The sequence below is a fragment of the Cynoglossus semilaevis genome, chromosome 13 (assembly GCF_000523025.1).
Source record: "Cynoglossus semilaevis isolate Cse_v1.0 chromosome 13, Cse_v1.0, whole genome shotgun sequence".
Taxonomy (NCBI): domain Eukaryota; kingdom Metazoa; phylum Chordata; class Actinopteri; order Pleuronectiformes; family Cynoglossidae; genus Cynoglossus; species Cynoglossus semilaevis.
This window is the reverse complement of record NC_024319.1, coordinates 13579832-13599308: the sequence shown is the minus strand read 5'-3', so window position 1 is coordinate 13599308 and position 19477 is coordinate 13579832. Positions and strand designations below refer to the sequence as shown.

Here is a 19477-nt window from a genome sequence, read left to right as displayed (position 1 = left end):
TTTGTTGTCTTTGGTGGGTGTGTTCCTCTCCAGGGTTTTGTTGTTTCTTGTTGGGTAATTTCACTCTCTAATAGTTTTGCCACATCTCTTGTGGCGATCATGCCCTGAGTTTTGACACTGCACGTTTGCTTTGGAATTCTTTTATTCTCCCGTCCAAAAACACCAACGGTAGAGGTAGCAGACGTGACTTTGAATAAAGTTTCTCAAACCATGGGAGGTTGTGGCTGCCAGTGACTGTGCTTTGAAGCATCCTGAGTCAGATGCAGGCATGAACAGTTAAGGTGTGTTTTCCACTGTGATGAATTCTCTCCCCACTGACAGAATCAAACAAGTCTGGTGTCCTGGGGAGTTTCTCTTTTTTTTTTTTTTTTGTTTATGGCTTGGAGGAATGTTAAAAAAAATCCAAAGATGCTGATGAGGAGTAAGACATGCATGGTGTATAATAGTTTAAAAAGTCAGTCTCATGAGGAAGGCTTACTTATTTTAGAAGTGAATTCCATCCTTTACGAGATGTAAATGGTTTAGATCAGTGTGATGAAAACTGTTTGAAAGGAAGACTTTGGTGATGAAGCTGAAGAGACACGTTTGAAATGGTTAAGACATGCAGTGAGAAGGATTCATGAGAGGATGAATGATGGATGAATGTTGGTGTCAGTTGATGAATGCAATAAAAAATGCAACCCTTACTTGGTAATTTAGGTAAAACTGCCAGTGTCTGCCAGACAGGAGTAGTATTCTGAAAGGAGCATTTCACTGAATTATGATGAACTTTGTGAGGGAATCATATTTAACCACAAGACCACTGACACCTTAAACACATTGAGTCTCAAGAAAACTTAGGAGGTACTGTGTTCAAAATCAATGCTGGACAATACCACATAGGCTGTGCACTACTTTAAGTCATCACCGCTGCATTAAATTTTCACTTTGACAAACAAGAAGCCATATGGAGTCTATGAAGACAATACGAAAGGTTCTGTGGTCAGATGAGTCCATGGTTTATTAGGTTTTGGAGACTGGTAGCCTTTCTCTCACCTCTTCATCGTTCTATGTTACTGACATGTGTTTTTCTCTTTCTTGCAGATGAACGAGATAGAGTCCAGAAAAAGACCTTCACAAAATGGGTGAACAAGCACTTGATAAAGGTAAGGTACTTTTTCTCGACTCTGACTGTCACTGGTGTTCACATTCCTGCCCATGCACGTTTCAGATCTATTATCCAGGTTTGTTTTATTATAATGAAGACACACGTGCACAGAACTCAAATGTGAACACATTCTTGTGTTTTTCCTGCGTTTATTTCTAGGTTTTTTCTTCACAGCCACGGGGGATAGGAAAACATGAACGTTACTGTCTGTGGTTCAGGACCTAATAATACCAGTGGGCCACAAACTGCTATGTTGAAGACTTAATAATGGTGTCGACTGTGATATTGGGAGACAAGTGATATCTATTATTAAGAATAATCTCAGATGTAAATAGTAAAAGTTGACTAATGTTTGTGCTGGCAGTACATTTTAATGAGCTTTAACCGCTAAATGCTAAGAATAGGAACGGAAACAATCAAAAGAAGTAACGGAAAAATTGTAGTACAGTTATATTTCTGTGGGTGTGCTATTTCAAAGTTGCATTATTTAAAATATCATCGGTCTCTCACTTGTGCATTGCAAGTGGCTGCACAGAACGTTACCGCTATCATAATTTAGCCGTCAGCTACATCGTTTTGGCTGATCAGAAGCCCACCTTGTCACCAGCTCATCGTCTGCAGACGTCATCCGTCAGCACTTGTCCTCTCGCGGTTTACTCTTTGAATATAAGCTTAGAAAAATCTCCAATTCATCACACACGTTGAAGGGGTAAACAAGGTCATGGTGAGGTATATTCAAACAAGCCTTTCTCCTCACTCAGGAGTATCTCATTACGGCTGAAAAATTACCCCTCAACACAATGAACCCCCTCTGAGAGGGCAATAAAAATAGCTTGGCCGCCGCTGTTCCACCAAACTCCCGTTGGTGGCGGCACGTTTATAGCTTCCATGACAGTTAGAGCTTCCACGTCATGTGATCGTTCACTCCACAGACAGAGAGCCATTCATTTTACCTCCAACAGAATGGAACAAGAGGGACAAACAGAGTGTTTTCCTTTCCATGAATGTGCACTTCTAACGTATTTGGCTGCAGATGTATGAGAGGGCACAGGAGTGACTCCATCTTTTTTTTTTATATACTCAAGTGTTCATTGTGAATTGTGCACACACATCTGGAATCACTTTGCAGCTTCCAAAAGGGAAAATTCTCGTCTCGTCTCACAGCCCGTAGTGGTTCAGGCTAACGGTAGCACAAGTTCTGCACAAACTGTTGGGTCAGGAGGTTACCGGTGTTCAAACCCATCATCAACAAAAAGCATTAGTTGTTGCAGAGGGTTTGAACCATGATTGGATTTCCAAAATGCACAAAAGAAAATTAAAGCTATTTTGTATTTAATTAAATTATTTGCAAAATTGACAGGACAAAATATAAAATGAATATTTTACACTATTTACACACATGATTACAACTAATTTAATAACTTAAAAGATACATAATCACTGAGGTGCAAACATAGAAAATTAGCCTTTTTTTCTCTCCTTGCAGGTTGTAGAACATTAAAACCTCCAGCTGCTGTAAATTGTTCTCAGATTATATATAAAGATATCCTTAGGTGCTCACAGTAGTCACACGAGGTGATGTAAACATGATGTAAACCCTGAAGTATGTTAAGCACCTTGTCTCCCAGACAGTGTCGAGGGACCGTAATGAGGGGCTGTCAGCCATGTGTGCTAATGATTTTCACCATCAAAGATTTTACAGAGCGGCTCTCTTTAAAACTCACAGACCAATTTGTCGTTTTAACTCCCACAACTCGGCTGCAGCACAACCACAAGTGGTGGGAGGGCATTGGAGGGCGGGACCAGAAACTAACTTTCTTTGTTACGACTCACTCACGTAGGTCAGATAAATTACAAAATATGTTATAATATGTCTGGTATATGATGGGACTTGCTCTGACCCCTGGGTTTTATTATTTCACATCACTGTGTCAATCAATGTTCAGGTCAATGTTAGACATAAACTAAAAAATATCATTTAAAAAATGGCTGAAAGGCATATTGTTATGTAGACAGTGACCTCTAGCGGCCAAAATGGCTACTACATCACCTTATTCAGTCAGTGAGTGTTCATCGTTCTCCTGCGTGCAGGGAGGAGCCAATCAGATGTTGGATATAAGTTGTGTTAATATTTTTGCCAAAGGGAAAAACTGTTGAAACTTGTAAAGCCTAAATTAAGTTTTATTTCCCGTAAGGGCTGTGTCCTCCACCTCCTCTACCCTCTCCTCCTTCTCCTCCTTGTCCTCCTCCTCGAAGGGGGAGGATTTTCATCGTTTGTCTTTTCTATTTTTGTCAGAATATCCGTTGTCCAGTCATCTATAGTCCCATTGTACTCATAACCTTCGCTAACAACACAATGTTCCTGCTTTTTCCTTCTCCTTTCATTGTTCCATTCCTTATTGCCTGTTTTCATCCATCCGTCTCTCACCCACCCTCATGCAGCACTGCAGGGTACAGGTAAGTACTGCTTTTCTAAACTTTTGTCCCCTCCCTCGCCCACCCCCCATCCTGTCTCACAGCATGTTGCTTTACTCACTGTTTTATTGTTGCTTGAAGATCACATCATCTGTGTGTCACAAAACACTGAAAAAAAATCATTCTTTGTTCATCAAAAACCCTTTTACTCGATATTTGACTCTTTTTTTATGTTTCCCACTTTGGTTACTTCACTGGTCTGGTTTCTCATTCGTTGCCCCATCTATCATCTGCTAGGAATGATCGATGCCATCTGACATGTGGAGTATTAGTCAGGCTTGGCTTGCCAGAGGCTATGCATTCTTGACCTGAATAGAATTGTTGAGTGCAGAGAGGTCTGAACTGAGCACTGAACTGAAAAGTTATACACACCTGGATCTGAGATAAAAAAAAACCCAGTGGCTGATGTAATTTATTTATAAATTTCAATTTTTCATTTTCTTCCAACTCCCCCTAGTGGAGAACTTTGTCAAAAGTGAATAGCAATTTTTTGAATTGTTACAATTTCTACAAAACTGCCAGGGGGCGCTGTAAACAAGTGTGGGAACCACTTGGTTGACAAATTCAGTTAGTAAAGTGAGCATGCGATTCACATGAATTCATCACAACACCTTTAAGATTTAATGACACCTGCAATGGAACTAACCACTATGTTCTGTGTCATTGTGATTGTTTGGTTCAGTAAATATTTGTCACCGTGTGTATGGTCATCTTAATCACACTGTTAATGTTGAGAGGAGTGCTAAGCATCAAAATCTCATCTTGAATGTTTGTCTCACCTCAGTCATTGTTGGTTGTGTGTCTCTCTGCAGGCCCAGCGTCATGTCACAGACCTGTATGAAGACCTTCGAGATGGACATAACCTGATCTCTCTGTTGGAGGTCCTGTCTGGGGAGACACTGGTGAGTGGCACCATGACATCATGGGTCTTTGCTCATCAGTTTGCGTGGTTTATCTTCTCATCCTAATCCTGGTTGTAAACAGTAGACCATACATATCCAAACCAGTCAGAGGCTCAAGTTGAACAACACTGATCCACTAGTCTGCCATCTGTGTTGTTCAATATCAGGATCACGGTCCTGTTCTGTCGTCTAAACACCACCATTTCTCCAGCCGTCGTTCATGTTCTTCCCTCTCTTCGCTCTCTTTTCACCATCCTCAGCCGTGCCCTAACACCTCCACCGCTTCAGCACATTGACCTCAACTTGACCTGTTTGTGTGTATTGGTGTGTGTCGAGTGTATTTAACTTCTTCCTGATCTTTGCATCTTCTTTCTTCTCTTCCAAACCTCCCTCTCTCTCCCTTCCTCCCTCCCTCTGTCTCTCTCTTTTGCCTTTCTTTAACCTTCCTCCTTGTGTGTGCATCTTTGCCGTCTGGCCGTCGTCTCCCCCCTGTGCCCACCGCATGGCTGGGCTAGACAAGGGAGAGACACATGGCCAGGAGTGTTCAGTTGGTGAGTGGGTTTGTATCTTAGTCAGATTATTATTAAACCTTCTCCATACTTTTCTACTTTTTTAGCCACTCGTGCTAGTCATAATTATTTTGCACATTTCTTTTTCTTTCTCTTTTTCTTGCTCATTGACCAGCCTCATAGCTTCTACACACATCCTCTGTGGTACTTCTACATACAGTACACAATACAGTATTTTTTTTCTTCCCGTGACAAATACTTTATTGGTTCCTCAGTTGATTTGCATTAATTTGAAATTCAAATGAAAACGGGGCGTTATGCAGCACAGTTGTCAGATGACTGATGAATAATGCTAAATTGTGTTAGTGGTTCATTATGGTGGACCATGCTCACCATCTTATAACAGCATCATATTTTCCACCCACATTTTAACATGAACACTGTATTTTTGTTTAGTTTTAGTATTTAGATTAGTATATGTTCCATTTTTTGACTTTTTTTACTTACCATCATGAAGTCATTAACTGTTATTTTCTTTACCTCCTTTACAGCCAAGAGAAAAAGGACGCATGCGATTCCATAAACTGCAAAATGTACAAATTGCACTGGACTTCCTCAGACACCGGCAGGTGAGAAGAAGATACAAAGTGACAGTCTGTCTGGTCTACAGTGATCTGACTGCTGCTCAGGCAGCAGCTAACTGTATTAAAATGCAGCTCTGAACTTTGTATAGTTAAAACACCATGGATTGTATATATCTGTTAACCCTGAACACGGTATGACCTTCAGTTGATTTTGTTTTTCCAGGTCAAGCTGGTGAACATCAGAAATGATGACATCGCAGACGGGAACCCCAAGCTAACCCTGGGGTTGATATGGACCATCATCCTCCACTTCCAGGTCTCCTCCTCTGTCAGTGTTGTGTTCCATTTTATTATTATCGCCCTCTACCTCTGTTTCTGGGATCTACACCTGTCAGCTGCCATTTCACCCTGGATCAACCCAATGGAATCTTCAGAAATCTGCCTCTAAAAATTACTTTAGTTTTAATCAAACGTTGATCATTCTGACCCATGTTCTCCGAGACGTTTAACAGTGTCATAACAGACTAACACCACAGAAGAGTATTTAGTGTCAGGTATGACAGTAAGGAGAAAACGAATACCGTGAAGGGTGTGTAAGTATGAGTCACTCTGATTTTGTTTCCTTTATTAATGAACATGCGATCTCTCAGATTGGGGTCAGCCAGTCTGACTCAGACTAAAGCTCAGCACAATTATTTATTTTTCTGAAAATAAAATCAAATAGTTAAGCTCTCAAAAGGAAATTAAACATTCTTGAATAATGCCAGGAACATTGCAGTAGAACGGTACTGCAGCTGCCAAAATTCAGAAAAGTTAAGCATCAGTTTGACTGCCTGCCTGTCTTGGCCACACCCGGACTTATCTGATTATTCAGGGTAAACAAGGAAAAAATAAATAATGGTATTTTGGTCAGATGATCTCCTGAAAGATCCTTTATTACCTGATGATATAGGCTACTATGTTCCAAAAGTCCTTTTGAGCAGAGGTCTAAGGGAGTGTTGGTGAGTCATCGGGACAAAGTCTTTAATACCAGTCATCCTTAATTGTTTACTATAACTAAGAGCACTTCAGTGAAATAAGAGTGAAGACGGGGAATAAACTCCAGATGATCTGGAAGGGATGTTGCTGGTGGGCGTGTCACAGCAATTTCAAAACATTGCCACATCCTTCCTTCGCAAACTTTGCAAAAAATCTGTATGCAAGAAAATTTCCTGTGCTTACTGAGAGCTGCAGGGCAGACGGTATTTCAGGGAAGGAGAAGGTGCAGCGGTGTTTGTGCAGATGTTAACTGCACCTGACCTGTAAGCAAAACCTTAATCAAGAGACTCAAGAGTCTATGGATCTTAAAGAAAAAATCATCAGTATTTATGTGGGAATAAATAAACTGGCACAGATCAATGTGAATCAATGACAATTTTAATAATTCACAAACTAATGATTGTAATAAACTCACAATATAAACTCAACCTTGGTGAAAAGTAATTTCCCCCAAATGACATCTTTTGGTTTCCACTAATGACTAATGTTTCCTCGTTCCTTCAGCGTACATGCTCCACTGTGACCTTCATGCCTCTCTGTTGACCTGTCCATTTCTTCCCAATCTCAGATCTCAGACATCCAGGTGAACGGTCAGTCAGAGGACATGACCGCCAAGGAGAAGCTGCTCTTCTGGTCTCAGAGGATGACCGATGGCTACCAAGGCCTCCGCTGTGACAACTTCTCCACCAGCTGGAGGGACGGCAAACTCTTCAACGCCGTCATCCACAAGCACTAGTGAGTGGAGACAGTTTGATGCTGGTTAATCTGTCCTGTACCACTGCTGGTCAATCCACAGCCACCTGTGGTTATTCAGATTCACATTTCTAAACGATTGACAGCCTTTATTTATATACAGTACATAAATGTGTGTGAGGTTTTTGTCACTTCAGGTGATTAACTCCAATAGGGTCTCACTACCCCAGCCAACAGTACTCTTGAGTTTGTTTATTTACCAAAATGCAAATGTAAGGTTTCATTTTGTGTGTTGCTTGACATTTAAAAAGCAACTTTTAAAATGTCTTAAGCATTATTTATTTTAGTTAAAAACTGAGAACTATATTATTTATGACAAAGTTAGCACATTAAAAATCTGCAATTGAGTACAGAACTCAGACCTAGGTTTATTAGGCCAAAGGACAAACAAACTACTGTCACTTCTGCTTCTTTTTTTTTATTTGACTTAAATTGATACCAAAACATGTAACTAACAAGCCAGCCTACTGAGGAACCTTCTAGAACTTTCCTTGTTTTTGCTGTGATTTCACAGTACTATTACTTTTATGGGATTACGAGCTAATGATAGGTTTCTGGGAAATAAATGTGCGTCTATTTCTCAGGAAGAATTTCCAAAACAGCTTGGCTCTGGGGGCTTATTGTTGTCAATGCAACAACACAGTGACTCATGCAGACTCCTCAAAGCAAACAGGAGAGAGGCGGCACTGGATGAGAGAAAATTAAATGCCCTGTGCAATGTTTTCCTGTGGATATATAATATAACGTGAATGAAAGAGATACCTGCAGGGGCAGGTTCCTGAAACCTGAGCTCGTACCTGCACCTTTTTTAAAAAAGAATTTTCTCCTGGAGTCACATGTGACCACATTAATGTCAGGGTGTGGTATGTAGGCGGTACTGCAGCTGTAGCTTTCTACTGTATGCTTGCTACATTAAAGAGTGTGCTGCTGGCTTCCTGAATATGCATTTGGACAGAAGTATTGGTCCAGGTTTTTACCAGTACTCAGCGACTGATGCTTTTTAAAGAAGCTAATTGGCTTGTACATCTCAGCAGAAGGATGAACAGGATTCACACACAGTGATGGACGATGGATTTTTATGCTGTTTGGTCAGATGATGGCACCGTTAATAATAAATGCTGACCTAATTTCTTTGGAACTGTAACTGGACCAGGCTTCTCCTTGACTGATTCAAAGATGCTCAGCGTAAGGAAGAAATCTAAGAGTAGAAAAGGAAGCGTGGGCTTCACTGACAGCACGTCAGGGTCTGTCAGCAACGTCAACAACCGTGTGATCATGGTTTGTGAGGACATTCCATCAGAAGGATCCTCCTGGGACTCCGGCTGGGGTTCACACAGCTCTGGGGCTCGTTCCAGTTCTGACGAACTGGGTCAGCGGTGGAGGTCACCAAACATCAATGGAAGAGATGTCCAGAGCATTAGCAGCTCCCCTAAGCCACCTAAGCACTATTTTGTCCGGGAAGTAAAGCATTTGGAGTCCTCACCGGTTTATGGCCACAGTGGAGCTCAACTACTCATCAGAGACTAGTATGAACGAACAGATGTTTTTTCAATTGATTTTTAAAGGTGAAAAAAGGGTCGCTTTAGGTTATAGCATTGAATATTGATGCGTGATAAATGGTTTTCTGTGATGCGTAAACACAGCCGTCTTTGGCTGCTCTCTGTAGACATGAACGCTCGTCTTCTTCAAGTTGTGGCTGGCTGCTGACTAAAGATGCGTCAGGCCTGATTATATGAGCTGCTTCCAAATGCATTCCATCCATAAATGGTTCTGATGTTTGATAGATTCAAACACCCAGAGGACAGGATAAAGACAGGTGCTGGCACAGGTTTGTTAGAGACCAAACATGTGGACTCTGTCAGTAACTCAGCAAGCCAACACAGACGGGTGAATAGGTGGTTGTGTGACCAAACCTCTGACCCTCAGCAGGATGGACAGGACATGTTGAAAATGACTGTGGATAATGGTGTCATTCTTTCTGTTCTTTCAGCCCCAGACTTATCGACATGGGCAAAGTGTACAGACAGACCAATGTGGAGAACCTGGAACAGGCCTTCAGTGTGGCTGAAAGAGACCTGGGGGTGACACGCCTGCTGGATCCTGAGGGTAGGTTCCCCAAACAACACATACATTATAGCACTGATCTATGCAGAAATGGTCCGAACAATCTCAGGTAGTGTTTGACTTTGTCAAAAAAGAAAAGTGCAATAATTTCAATGGGAATCATTGTCGTAGAAATTTCTAGGTTTATGTTTAACTACAATTCAAAAGAACAAATTTACAACTTTTGTAGTTTGTAATAATAAAACAATGTTTAGTAAGTTGAGGGTCATTTCCCCCGCCACTAGGTTGCTATAGCAACCAAACAGAAAACTGTCATTCCCACATACTAGGCCATAACTCATACTCATCTAGGTAAGGAATATCTTCACAACTGTGTTCAAAGGTCATCACAGTCCCCAGGCTGGTCTTTGGACATCACTTCAAACCAGTGTGTTGTTTATTATATGTTACCTTGATGACGAATGTCATACCAGCTGTAAACCTCTACTGTGACCTGTTTTTGTTAGTTTATTTGTTTATAAATCGTCCAGCACTAGTTTACTCCAGTATTTTTGTTTACTTTCTACACAACAAACTGTTTTTGCTGTTGACCATGAAATGGTAAAGTGTTATTTTCATCCTTTCAGATGTGGACGTCCCTCACCCCGATGAGAAGTCCATCATTACCTATGTTTCATCCTTGTATGATGTCATGCCTCGGATGGACACTCACGATGGTGTTAGAACAAACGTAAGCACTCGGTGAATGAATCGTGTCATTCATTCTGCATTTATTATTTACTATTTATTTACTAAACCTCACACCATTTGGTTGTTTTTTTCTTTGTTGTCTTGTGTTTTAATGTGTTTTTTAGTACCAGTATTTACTGTAATCTCATATGGTAGGTGACTTATGTCACCTACTGTTTTACTCCCACAGTCTTTATCTTCCCTGCTGCCTGGCGCCTTGTTCATTCACACAAGTCTTGTATTGTTGCTGCCTAATTGAGTGTGGTGTGTGAGGGGATCCAACATGGAGGCAGAGTAGAAGAAGACTCCTTATGTCTGCATTTTTGTTTTTGTAAGATTTAAATGTTCTTTTCTGCTGCGTCGGCTGCAGGAGCTGGAGCTGCGCTGGCAGGAGTATTACGAGCTGGTGACCATCCTGCTCCAGTGGATCCGCCACCATGTCATGATCTTCGAGGAGAGGAAGTTCCCAGCCAGCTACGAGGAGATAGAGGTGAGCTGATGTGCTAAATTTTACATTGTTATGGCTCCAGGCTGCTAATTACCAGCTGCTAATATCGCTGCTACGAAGCTCCACCTTAATATCGTGAGCTCAGCATCCATTCATCAGTGGATCAAAGAAAAGACTGTTTGACCTCGGAATAATCGAGAAGAATAAAGTGTATTCAGAGTGTTCTGTGTTCAAGGTGGGGCAGACCTGAAGAGGAAGAAAACACAGCCAGAAGCACATAATGTGCGACTTAATCCTCAGGAGAATTTCCAGCTGCCACTCCCAGTCAGTGGTACAGAATAAAAGCAGAACTGACTCCAGTAGTTTTCCTAAATCTCTCCAAAGTCATATCATCAGCACTTGAATTGGCATTGTCCAAATCTGCCTCAATTCTGGACCTGAAAAACACTAAAACATGATTTTTGAGCATTGATGATTGCAGCTTATTTTAGTGATTCTCAAATTATGGGGTGTGTACCTTTGAAACTTTGGGACTGTCTAGTTTTATGCTGTAGTAAGTGCAAGGGGAACCAAACCCTGGTCCAGATCAGACCAGGTTTTGGACACATATCAGTTACTGTAACTGAGTTCTTATTTGTGTTTCCTTTAGCTTTTGTGGCGCCAATTCTTGAAGTTCAAAGAGACCGAGCTGCCAGTGAAGGAGTCTGAAAAGAACCACTCCAAACACGTCTACCAGTCCTTTGAGGCAAGCTGACACTGATCCACTCTTTGAATTCTTTTATATCCAAACTGTTTTCAGAAAGACAAATTACTTATAAATTCTGATCTTCTTCCATCTGGCTGCAGAGTGCTGTGCATGCTGGTCAGGTGAAGGTCCCACCAGGGTACCATCCCATCGATGTGGAGAAAGAATGGGGTCGACTCCATGTTGCCATCCTGGAGAGAGAGCGACTGCTGAGAACAGAGTTTGAGAGGTCAGGACAGTTCATATAATACTCCACTATTAAAAAAACTGTATTTATTTAAAAAATATATATAAAAAATATATTATAATATATTTATAAAATCTTGATAATATTTCATCATGTAAAATTACCTTTGAAACTAAAACTACATTTTAACTAATTTATTTATTTTCACAATGTCAATGGCCTTTAAAATTTTACAAATAATGAATGAATTTTATGATTAAATATGATTGAATGTGTTTAGACTGAAGGGGAGCAAATGTAGAGAAATGGCTTTGTCATTTTTGTTTAAATGTAATATTTTAAATTGTGTCAGAAGGATAGAAAGATAGATAGATAGATATGTTTTTTAAATCTTACATTTATGGCACAAATAAATTTTAATTAATTTTTAAAATCATGGTAAAATAAAATCATGGAAATATATATATATATATTTATATATATATATCCATATCCTGCCTACTAGCCAGCAAACATTCTTCTAGCAAGATGCCAACATCTGATTGGCTGTTGCCTTCATTTTTTCCCCTCCTATTTACATGATAAATTCATCCCTGCTTTAGCTCCAATTCTCAATGTATTTATGGTCCTGGAATAGAATGTCTTTAACTAAGTTTTAAACCCACAAGACTGAAGCTTCCTTACTTCTGAATACCTGGTGAAACGTCTATGTAATAAATCTCTATAGTATTGGCCAAATAACTTAGTTATGTGTCGTTGGGTAATCTGCTTTCCCATGATGCAGCCAGCTGCTGTGTTATATTTTTTTCTTTCTGCACTTCTGTCACGCCGAGCACATGGTGTAATTCCTGTCACAAGATTGTTTGGTCATCTAATCGTCTTGTTTACGGTTCTGGAGGAGTGCAGCGACTGAATTAGCAGATTCACTGCATGTGTTTGTTCATCTCTGCTCCTCCGACATAATGAAAAAAAAAAAAATGTCCATGAGCCATGACTCTAAGGAGTAGGTTTTATCACTCATGCTATGAAGAAAGTTTTCTGCTACGGGCTTTCTAGATGTTTTATTATTATGATTAAAACCTAAAAAAATGCTAAAGATTAATTTATTTCAAAGCCTTCTCTTGTGTTTGATATCATAGTGAAGGAACTTTTATTTTTGTGATCCAGACTCGAGAGGCTCCAGAGGATTGTCAGTAAAGTCCAGATGGAGTCTGGTTTGTGTAATGACCAGCTCAGCCACCTGGAAACTCTGCTGCAGACTGTAAGTACTACTTCTATACTGTTTATTTTTCTTTCTTTCTTTTTTTTTTTTTTGTTACATTTACATTAACGACTCTTGTCCTCCTTCTTTGCAGGACATCCGTCTGCTGAGTTCAGGGAAACCAGCTCAACACACTGCAGAAGTGGAGAGGGAGCTGGACAAGGCCGACAAAATGATCCGCCTCCTCTTCAACGATGTGCAGATACTCAAGGATGGGCGCCACCCTCAGGCTGAAGACATGTACCGCAAGTGGGTGCTGCATACATGACAACAATACATTACTACAACTACAAATTATATAAAAATTATAACTACTGTCTTACAATGAATTTCCAAGTAAATTTCAACACTACAGTCAGACATCCTGATTTCTGTGTATTGTCTACAGGGTGTTCCGCATTCACGAGCGCCTGGTGAACTTGCGCAGTGACTACAATCTACGTCTCAAGTCTGCAGTGGTTCCATCCCAGGCCAATCTGAGCAGCATTCAGCAGTCCACCACCAGGGTGCGACCTGAGATGGATGACGTCACTCTGCGCTATGTTCAAGACCTGCTGGCCTGGGTTGAGGAGAACCAGCTGCGGATCGATGAAGCCCAGTGGGGATCTGATCTTCCCTCTGTGGAGTCTCAGTTAGGCAGCCACCGAGGCTTGCACCAGACTGTGGAGGACTTCAGGTCCAAGATTGAAAGAGCCAAGGCAGATGAGGTAGAACTGCCTATCAGAGCCGGAATAATGATTTATTTGAAATCAATTTCAAATTAACTAATTTTTTTGTTTTTGTTTTTAATGCAGACACAGATTTCTCCTGTCAGCAGAGGAAACTACAAAGAATACCTGGGTAAACTGGACCTTCAGTATGGCAAACTACTGGTGAGAAGTTTTCATATGAAGTTTATCTAAAATCATCAGTGTCTCTGTGTTGAATGTTGGGAATTCTAAGATGAAATGTTATGTCTTCCAGAACTCCTCAAAGTTCCGTCTGAGGAACCTGGAGTCAATCCATGCTTTTGTCAGCGCTGCCACCAAGGAACTGATGTGGTTGAACGACAAAGAAGAGGAGGAAGTCAATTTTGACTGGAGCGACAGGAACTCCAACATGACAGCCAAAAAAGACAACTACTCTGTGGGTTTTTTTGTTTTGAATGTGTAATATTAGGTCACACGTGTTTATCTTTGGGAGGATCTGACTGACTTTTCTGTTTTAAACTCTTCAGGGTCTTATGAGAGAGCTGGAGTTGAGGGAGAAGAAGATTAATGACATCCAGACCCTGGGAGACAGACTTGTCAGGGACGGACATCCAGGCAAGAAGACTGTTGAGGTAATTGCACTGATGAGACTGTGAGAGGGCATAAAAGAAACTGCTGAGTGAGTACTAATTGTTTATTTTTTCTAAATATTGTCTACCAGGCATTTACAGCTGCCTTACAGACTCAGTGGAGCTGGATCCTTCAGCTTTGCTGCTGCATTGAAGCCCATCTCAAAGAAAACACAGCCTACTATCAGGTATGGGACTTATTTTCATCAAAAGATAATTTTGTAAATATAGCAGTATAATGTAGTATTTTAATCACTACCTCTTTTTGCAGTTCTTTGCAGATGTCAAAGATGCTCAGGACAAGATGAAAAAAATGCAGGAGAACATGAAAAAGAAATACAGCTGTGACCGCTCCACAACTGCCACGCGGCTGGAGGACCTGCTGCAGGACGCTGCGGTAAGAAATGAAGTCATGTACTCCATGTACTCCACCTTAAAAACAATCAGAATACAGCACTTTTTAAAAAATATGTTTGTCATGTAAAAATTGTTAAATTTCTCATATTTTTTTCTCCGCAGGAGGAGAGAGAGCAGCTCAATGAATTCAAGACCATGGTCACAGGCCTGAACAAACGAGCCAAGTCCATCGTCCAGCTGAAGCCACGTAACCCCACCACCTCCATCAAGGGCAAACTGCCCGTTCAGGCCGTCTGTGATTTCAAGCAACAGGAGGTAGAAAAATTAAATAAAAATAAAGAACCACCCATGTTTCATGGAAATAAACCTGAGCCCCCAACTAACTGTTTTAATAGATTATATATTTTAATGTATATATTTATGTACCATATATATATATGGTCCTATTCAAATTCCTTTGCTACTTAATGATATATTTGTGTGATGACATCACATACCTGCTCCTTAGTTTACAATCCATGTAAGTCCTGCAACGGAAGAATGGTCCTGATGACCCCCGGGTCAGAACTGGCAACTCAACGTTCTGGAAATCTCTTTGCAGATCACTGTCCATAAAGCAGATGAGTGCGCTCTCCTCAACAACTCCCAGCCATTCAAATGGAAGGTCCTGAACCACTCGGGTCACGAGGCAGTGGTGCCCTCTGTCTGCTTCATTGTTCCTCCAGTCAACAAGGAGGCTATGGACAGTGTGTCCAGGTGAGAACCAGGGAATATAGAACAGATTCACCTGTGTGGGATGTTTTCATTCTGTTTCCTACATCAACTTAAACATTAATGTTTCCTAATGCAAATGACTACTGTAGTTGTCATAGTATTTCATAGTATTCTGTATGCATCTCTGTCCTCTGTCCTGTCCAGTCTGGACGCAGCTCATCAGCAGATGGTTTCCATGTGGCAGTTGCTCCACATCGACATGAAGAGTCTGTTGTCGTGGCAGTACCTGATGAGAGACTTTACACAGATTCATTCTTGGAACATCACCATGGTGAGTAGTTAGGGCAATACATTAATGTTAGTATTGGAAAGTACTAATACTATAATAATACTTCAAAAAACGAATGAGTTAAACTGTCTTAAATTCAACTTTATTAGAAAATTTACATTACATTAATATTCTTTAAGGGAACGGTCTTCAACAAGGGGTCCACTATCTTTTAGTGGTAAATGTACGAATAGATTTGTATAATGCAAAAAGATCAAGAATGTACGAATAGATTTGTATAATGCAAAAGATCAAGAAATGTTTACATGTGGCACCAGGTCCAGTTTAATATAAAATAACAAAAATACATTCTACATATATTGTACATTTATTATCCATATATTTGCCTGAAATATTTTGAAGACCCCGATTTTAAAGTGTTGTCATTAGTGCAGTTACTAAAGGGACCATGATCCCTGACTTAAAGCACACACATTAATTAAGTCTTTGATTCACTTCTCAATCCTGTCCAGTTAAAGACCATGAAACCAGAAGAATACCGGCTGCTGATGAGGAACCTGGAGCTCCACTATCAGGACTTCATGCGTGACAGTCAGGACTCCCAGCTGTTCGGTGCCGATGACCGCATGCAGGTGGAGGGTGACTACAACAAGTCTACGCAGCATTTCAACAACCTGCTTCGCTCCATGGAGAAAGGTGAGCTGGGTTCTCCACTGAGCAAACAGAGGCTTTGGATTATTTTCAAAATGTGCCGAGAACATTTTGTCACCTCTCTAATGTCAATTACCTTTCAGGCCAAATGGTTGTTAACCTCAAGGGTGAGTGAGAAAGGGCTGAACAGAGCTGCTGTGTGGACATGTTTCAGGCCTTAGAAAAGCTCTAGTCCTAGAGTAAAGACAACAGTCTCTTTGACAGCATGATGGTTTTTTGGCACATCTGCACCAAACAAGACAACAAAGGTGTTTTGTGTTAAGCTACAGTTTGCACTGCTTTTGTCATGCGACTATATTATAGTAGTGGTTTCCACATCATTTATTGCTTCATAGTTTATTCCAATAATTAAGTGCATATAGAGCTGAGTGTGTTTTCACCACAGCCGACAACAACTGCATGTACAGCCAGGCTTCAGAATGATGTCATCAAACACATGACATGTAATGTGTCATGAACACAAAACACCTACTTCAACTGTTTTAATTCTTTTTCAACAGGTCTAGATTCCTGACCTCTCTGTGAGCAGAGTTATGAGGGGCTTTAAATGTATTGAACAATTATGTATGTTTGCCCCGCAGGTCAACAGGACGAGACACTGTGTAAGAACTACATCTCTGAGATCAAGGACCTGCGTCTGCAAATCGAGAACTGTGAGGCCCGGACTGTGGAACGCATACGCAGACCCATAGAGAAGGAGCCTCTGAAAGAATGTGTTCAGAAAACAACAGAACAGAAAGTAGGTCACAGGCGCACACACAGACACACACATATATACTGTGTAAATATGGATTTAAATTTTTATATATAATATAAAGTAAAATGAGTTAAATTATTTTATGAATATTTTATAAAGACTGGATATGGAATAAAAAGTAACATAAAATTATTTTTCTCACCCATTATATTTTAGTGCGGTCATATAAACTTGTATACACTCTCAACCCTCCTCACCACTGCTGCTGCCGTTTGATCCACAGATGCTCCAGAGTTAGAATTCTAGCTGCGCTTCTCGCTCTGAACTCATCTTTGTGTCAAATTCAAAAATCCTCCTCCATCACAGTAAAAATCAATTGCTTTCCAGTTTGAGCCGTTTGTCAGTTGTTCAGTGTTTTTTCCGTCTCCTCTCTCGTGCAGAAAGTCCAGGTGGAGCTGGAGGGCCTGAAGAAAGACCTGGACAAGGTCACTGTGAGGACAGAGGGAGTCTTGTCCTCAGCCCAGCAGCCGGCCTCTGCTCCTGTGCTGCGTTCAGAGCTCGACCTGACCGTGCAGAAGATGGACCACGCCCACATGCTCTCCTCCATTTACCTGGAGAAGTGAGTCAGCGATCTTTTGCGTCTAAGGGAATGTTTTCTCTTTTCCATCGGTCATGTTACTAACTTGATCATTCTCTAGGCTGAAAACAGTGGAAATGGTCATCCGCAACACCCAGGGTGCTGAGGGTGTTCTCAAGCAGTACGAAGACTGTCTGCGTGAGGTTCACACTGTCCCCAGTGACGTCAAGGAGGTGGAGAATTATAGGGCAAAGCTGAAGGTAAACCCCATACAGTTACTGTGTGTAATAGAAAATGCAATCTATAGTTAGATACTTTTTGGGTAATATAAAATAATAAAAAAAGGTTTTGACAATGCTTGTTTTGTGTTTCTTTTCACAGAAAATGCGGGTGGAGGCTGAGAATGAACAGCCAGTGTTCGATTCCATGGAGGAAGAGCTGAGGAAAGCCTCCGCTGTGAGCAACAAGATGTCCCGCGTGCACAGCGAGCGTGACGTGGAGCTGGACCACTATCGCCAGCTCCTGTCCGGACTCCAAGACCGCTGGAAGGCTGTCTTCACCCAGATCGACCTCCGTCAGAGAGAGCTGGATCAGCTCGGCCGTCAGCTGGGCTACTACCGCGAGAGCTACGATTGGCTGATCCAGTGGATCTCTGAGGCCAAGAAGAGGCAAGAGAAGATCCAAGCTGTACCCATCACCGACAGCAAAACTCTGAAAGAGCAGCTTGCTCAGGAAAAGGTGTGTTTATTTGAACAAAATGTTCAAAATCTCAACTATAAAGAAACTGTTAAAACTTCAATAAATGTATTTCTTTACAGAAACTGTTGGAAGAAATTGAGAAGAACAAGGACAGAGTGGATGAATGCCAAAAATATGCCAAAGCATACATTGATACTATTAAGGTCCTTATTTTATACTTGTAATACCTTCTTAAATGTTGTCGCACATTACTAACTGTTTAAGGCTGCTTCTTTATTAAATAGGACTATGAACTCCAGCTTGTTGCCTACAAAGCTCAGGTTGAGCCTCTGGCTGCTCCCATGAAGAAAACCAAACTGGACTCAGCCTCCGACAACATTATTCAGGAGGTACGATATTCCCACAGTTAATGAAGAATATTTCCCCAACCCTGGTTATGGATTTCAACTCTGTCTCTTTCTCCCTTTATCAGTATGTAACCCTGAGGACTAAGTACAGCGAGCTAATGACGCTGACGAGTCAGTACATTAAGTTCATCACTGACACGCAGCGCCGCCTGGAGGACGAGGAGGTGCGTGAAAACTGTCTGAGGGTCCCAAACAAACTAAACTCTAACACAAAGCTAACAGTCAAAGCAAATAACCGACCGAACCACCGAGCATTTTACCGCCGATCACTGCAACGCACGCATGCACTCACACAGTTCCCCAAAAAAAAAAAAAAAACACACATCCATATATTTTAATGTACGGGTGACAAAATAGTCCCTTTGCACTAGTTACGCAGAAAACATTGGCATGCTGTAGCTGGAAAATATAGTTCAGGACATATTTTATGGTGCGAGCAGCACAGACAACATCAACACAAATGAACGGATTGAATAAGAAATAAACATGTTGCCATTTGTGTGTAAACAGCTTCAGCTGTTTCATTCCCATTCATCGTGTGTATTCTGTGCATCCCAGTTTTTTTAAAGGGGTTCTTTCTTTCACTTGTTTGGATTTTCCTTTTCTTACTTATCCTTCTGCCCAAAGTTAAACTCAAACCCACAAATGTTTGTCATGGTCTCCAACTCTCCTTTTTCCCCACTCTCTAAATTAACAGTTTTCTGTTATATTCTAACCCTAATTGTTTGGTTTGTTTCTTTGCTTTTCTTAACTGCTTGCCAGTGCTTTCCCATGATGAGCGCTTAACTTGTTTGATCTTAAAGAGGTAAATCTTTCACTGTTCTACACGTATCTCACCTCTCGTATCGCTTCTGTGTTTTGCCTTT

At 41.0% G+C, this 19477-nt stretch overlaps 1 protein-coding gene across 24 annotated transcripts in view; it reads left to right on the top strand.

The window, feature by feature from the left end:
- plecb (plectin b) overlaps positions 1-19477 on the top strand; it is a 103204-nt gene that overhangs the window by 69885 nt on the left and 13842 nt on the right. For 10 of the 24 annotated variants that reach the window (XM_025061635.1, XM_025061634.1, XM_025061640.1 and 7 more), the window contains 31 exons: positions 1084-1145; positions 3590-3604; positions 4435-4524; positions 5585-5662; positions 5841-5945; positions 7224-7390; positions 9399-9514; positions 10099-10202; positions 10572-10691; positions 11299-11394; positions 11496-11623; positions 12749-12842; positions 12937-13091; positions 13231-13549; positions 13637-13714; positions 13806-13967; positions 14059-14163; positions 14253-14348; positions 14432-14557; positions 14680-14832; positions 15119-15273; positions 15436-15562; positions 16033-16216; positions 16315-16338; positions 16813-16970; positions 17369-17547; positions 17627-17765; positions 17887-18243; positions 18324-18407; positions 18489-18593; positions 18677-18775. In XM_025061635.1, the coding sequence (XP_024917403.1) occupies positions 1084-1145; positions 3590-3604; positions 4435-4524; positions 5585-5662; positions 5841-5945; positions 7224-7390; positions 9399-9514; positions 10099-10202; positions 10572-10691; positions 11299-11394; positions 11496-11623; positions 12749-12842; positions 12937-13091; positions 13231-13549; positions 13637-13714; positions 13806-13967; positions 14059-14163; positions 14253-14348; positions 14432-14557; positions 14680-14832; positions 15119-15273; positions 15436-15562; positions 16033-16216; positions 16315-16338; positions 16813-16970; positions 17369-17547; positions 17627-17765; positions 17887-18243; positions 18324-18407; positions 18489-18593; positions 18677-18775 (3980 nt within the window). The remainder of the gene's footprint in view (positions 1-1083; positions 1146-3589; positions 3605-4434; positions 4525-5584; positions 5663-5840; positions 5946-7223; positions 7391-9398; positions 9515-10098; positions 10203-10571; positions 10692-11298; positions 11395-11495; positions 11624-12748; positions 12843-12936; positions 13092-13230; positions 13550-13636; positions 13715-13805; positions 13968-14058; positions 14164-14252; positions 14349-14431; positions 14558-14679; positions 14833-15118; positions 15274-15435; positions 15563-16032; positions 16217-16314; positions 16339-16812; positions 16971-17368; positions 17548-17626; positions 17766-17886; positions 18244-18323; positions 18408-18488; positions 18594-18676; positions 18776-19477) is intronic. The other 14 variants (XM_025061636.1, XM_025061641.1, XM_025061645.1 and 11 more) reach the window with 5 other exon arrangements.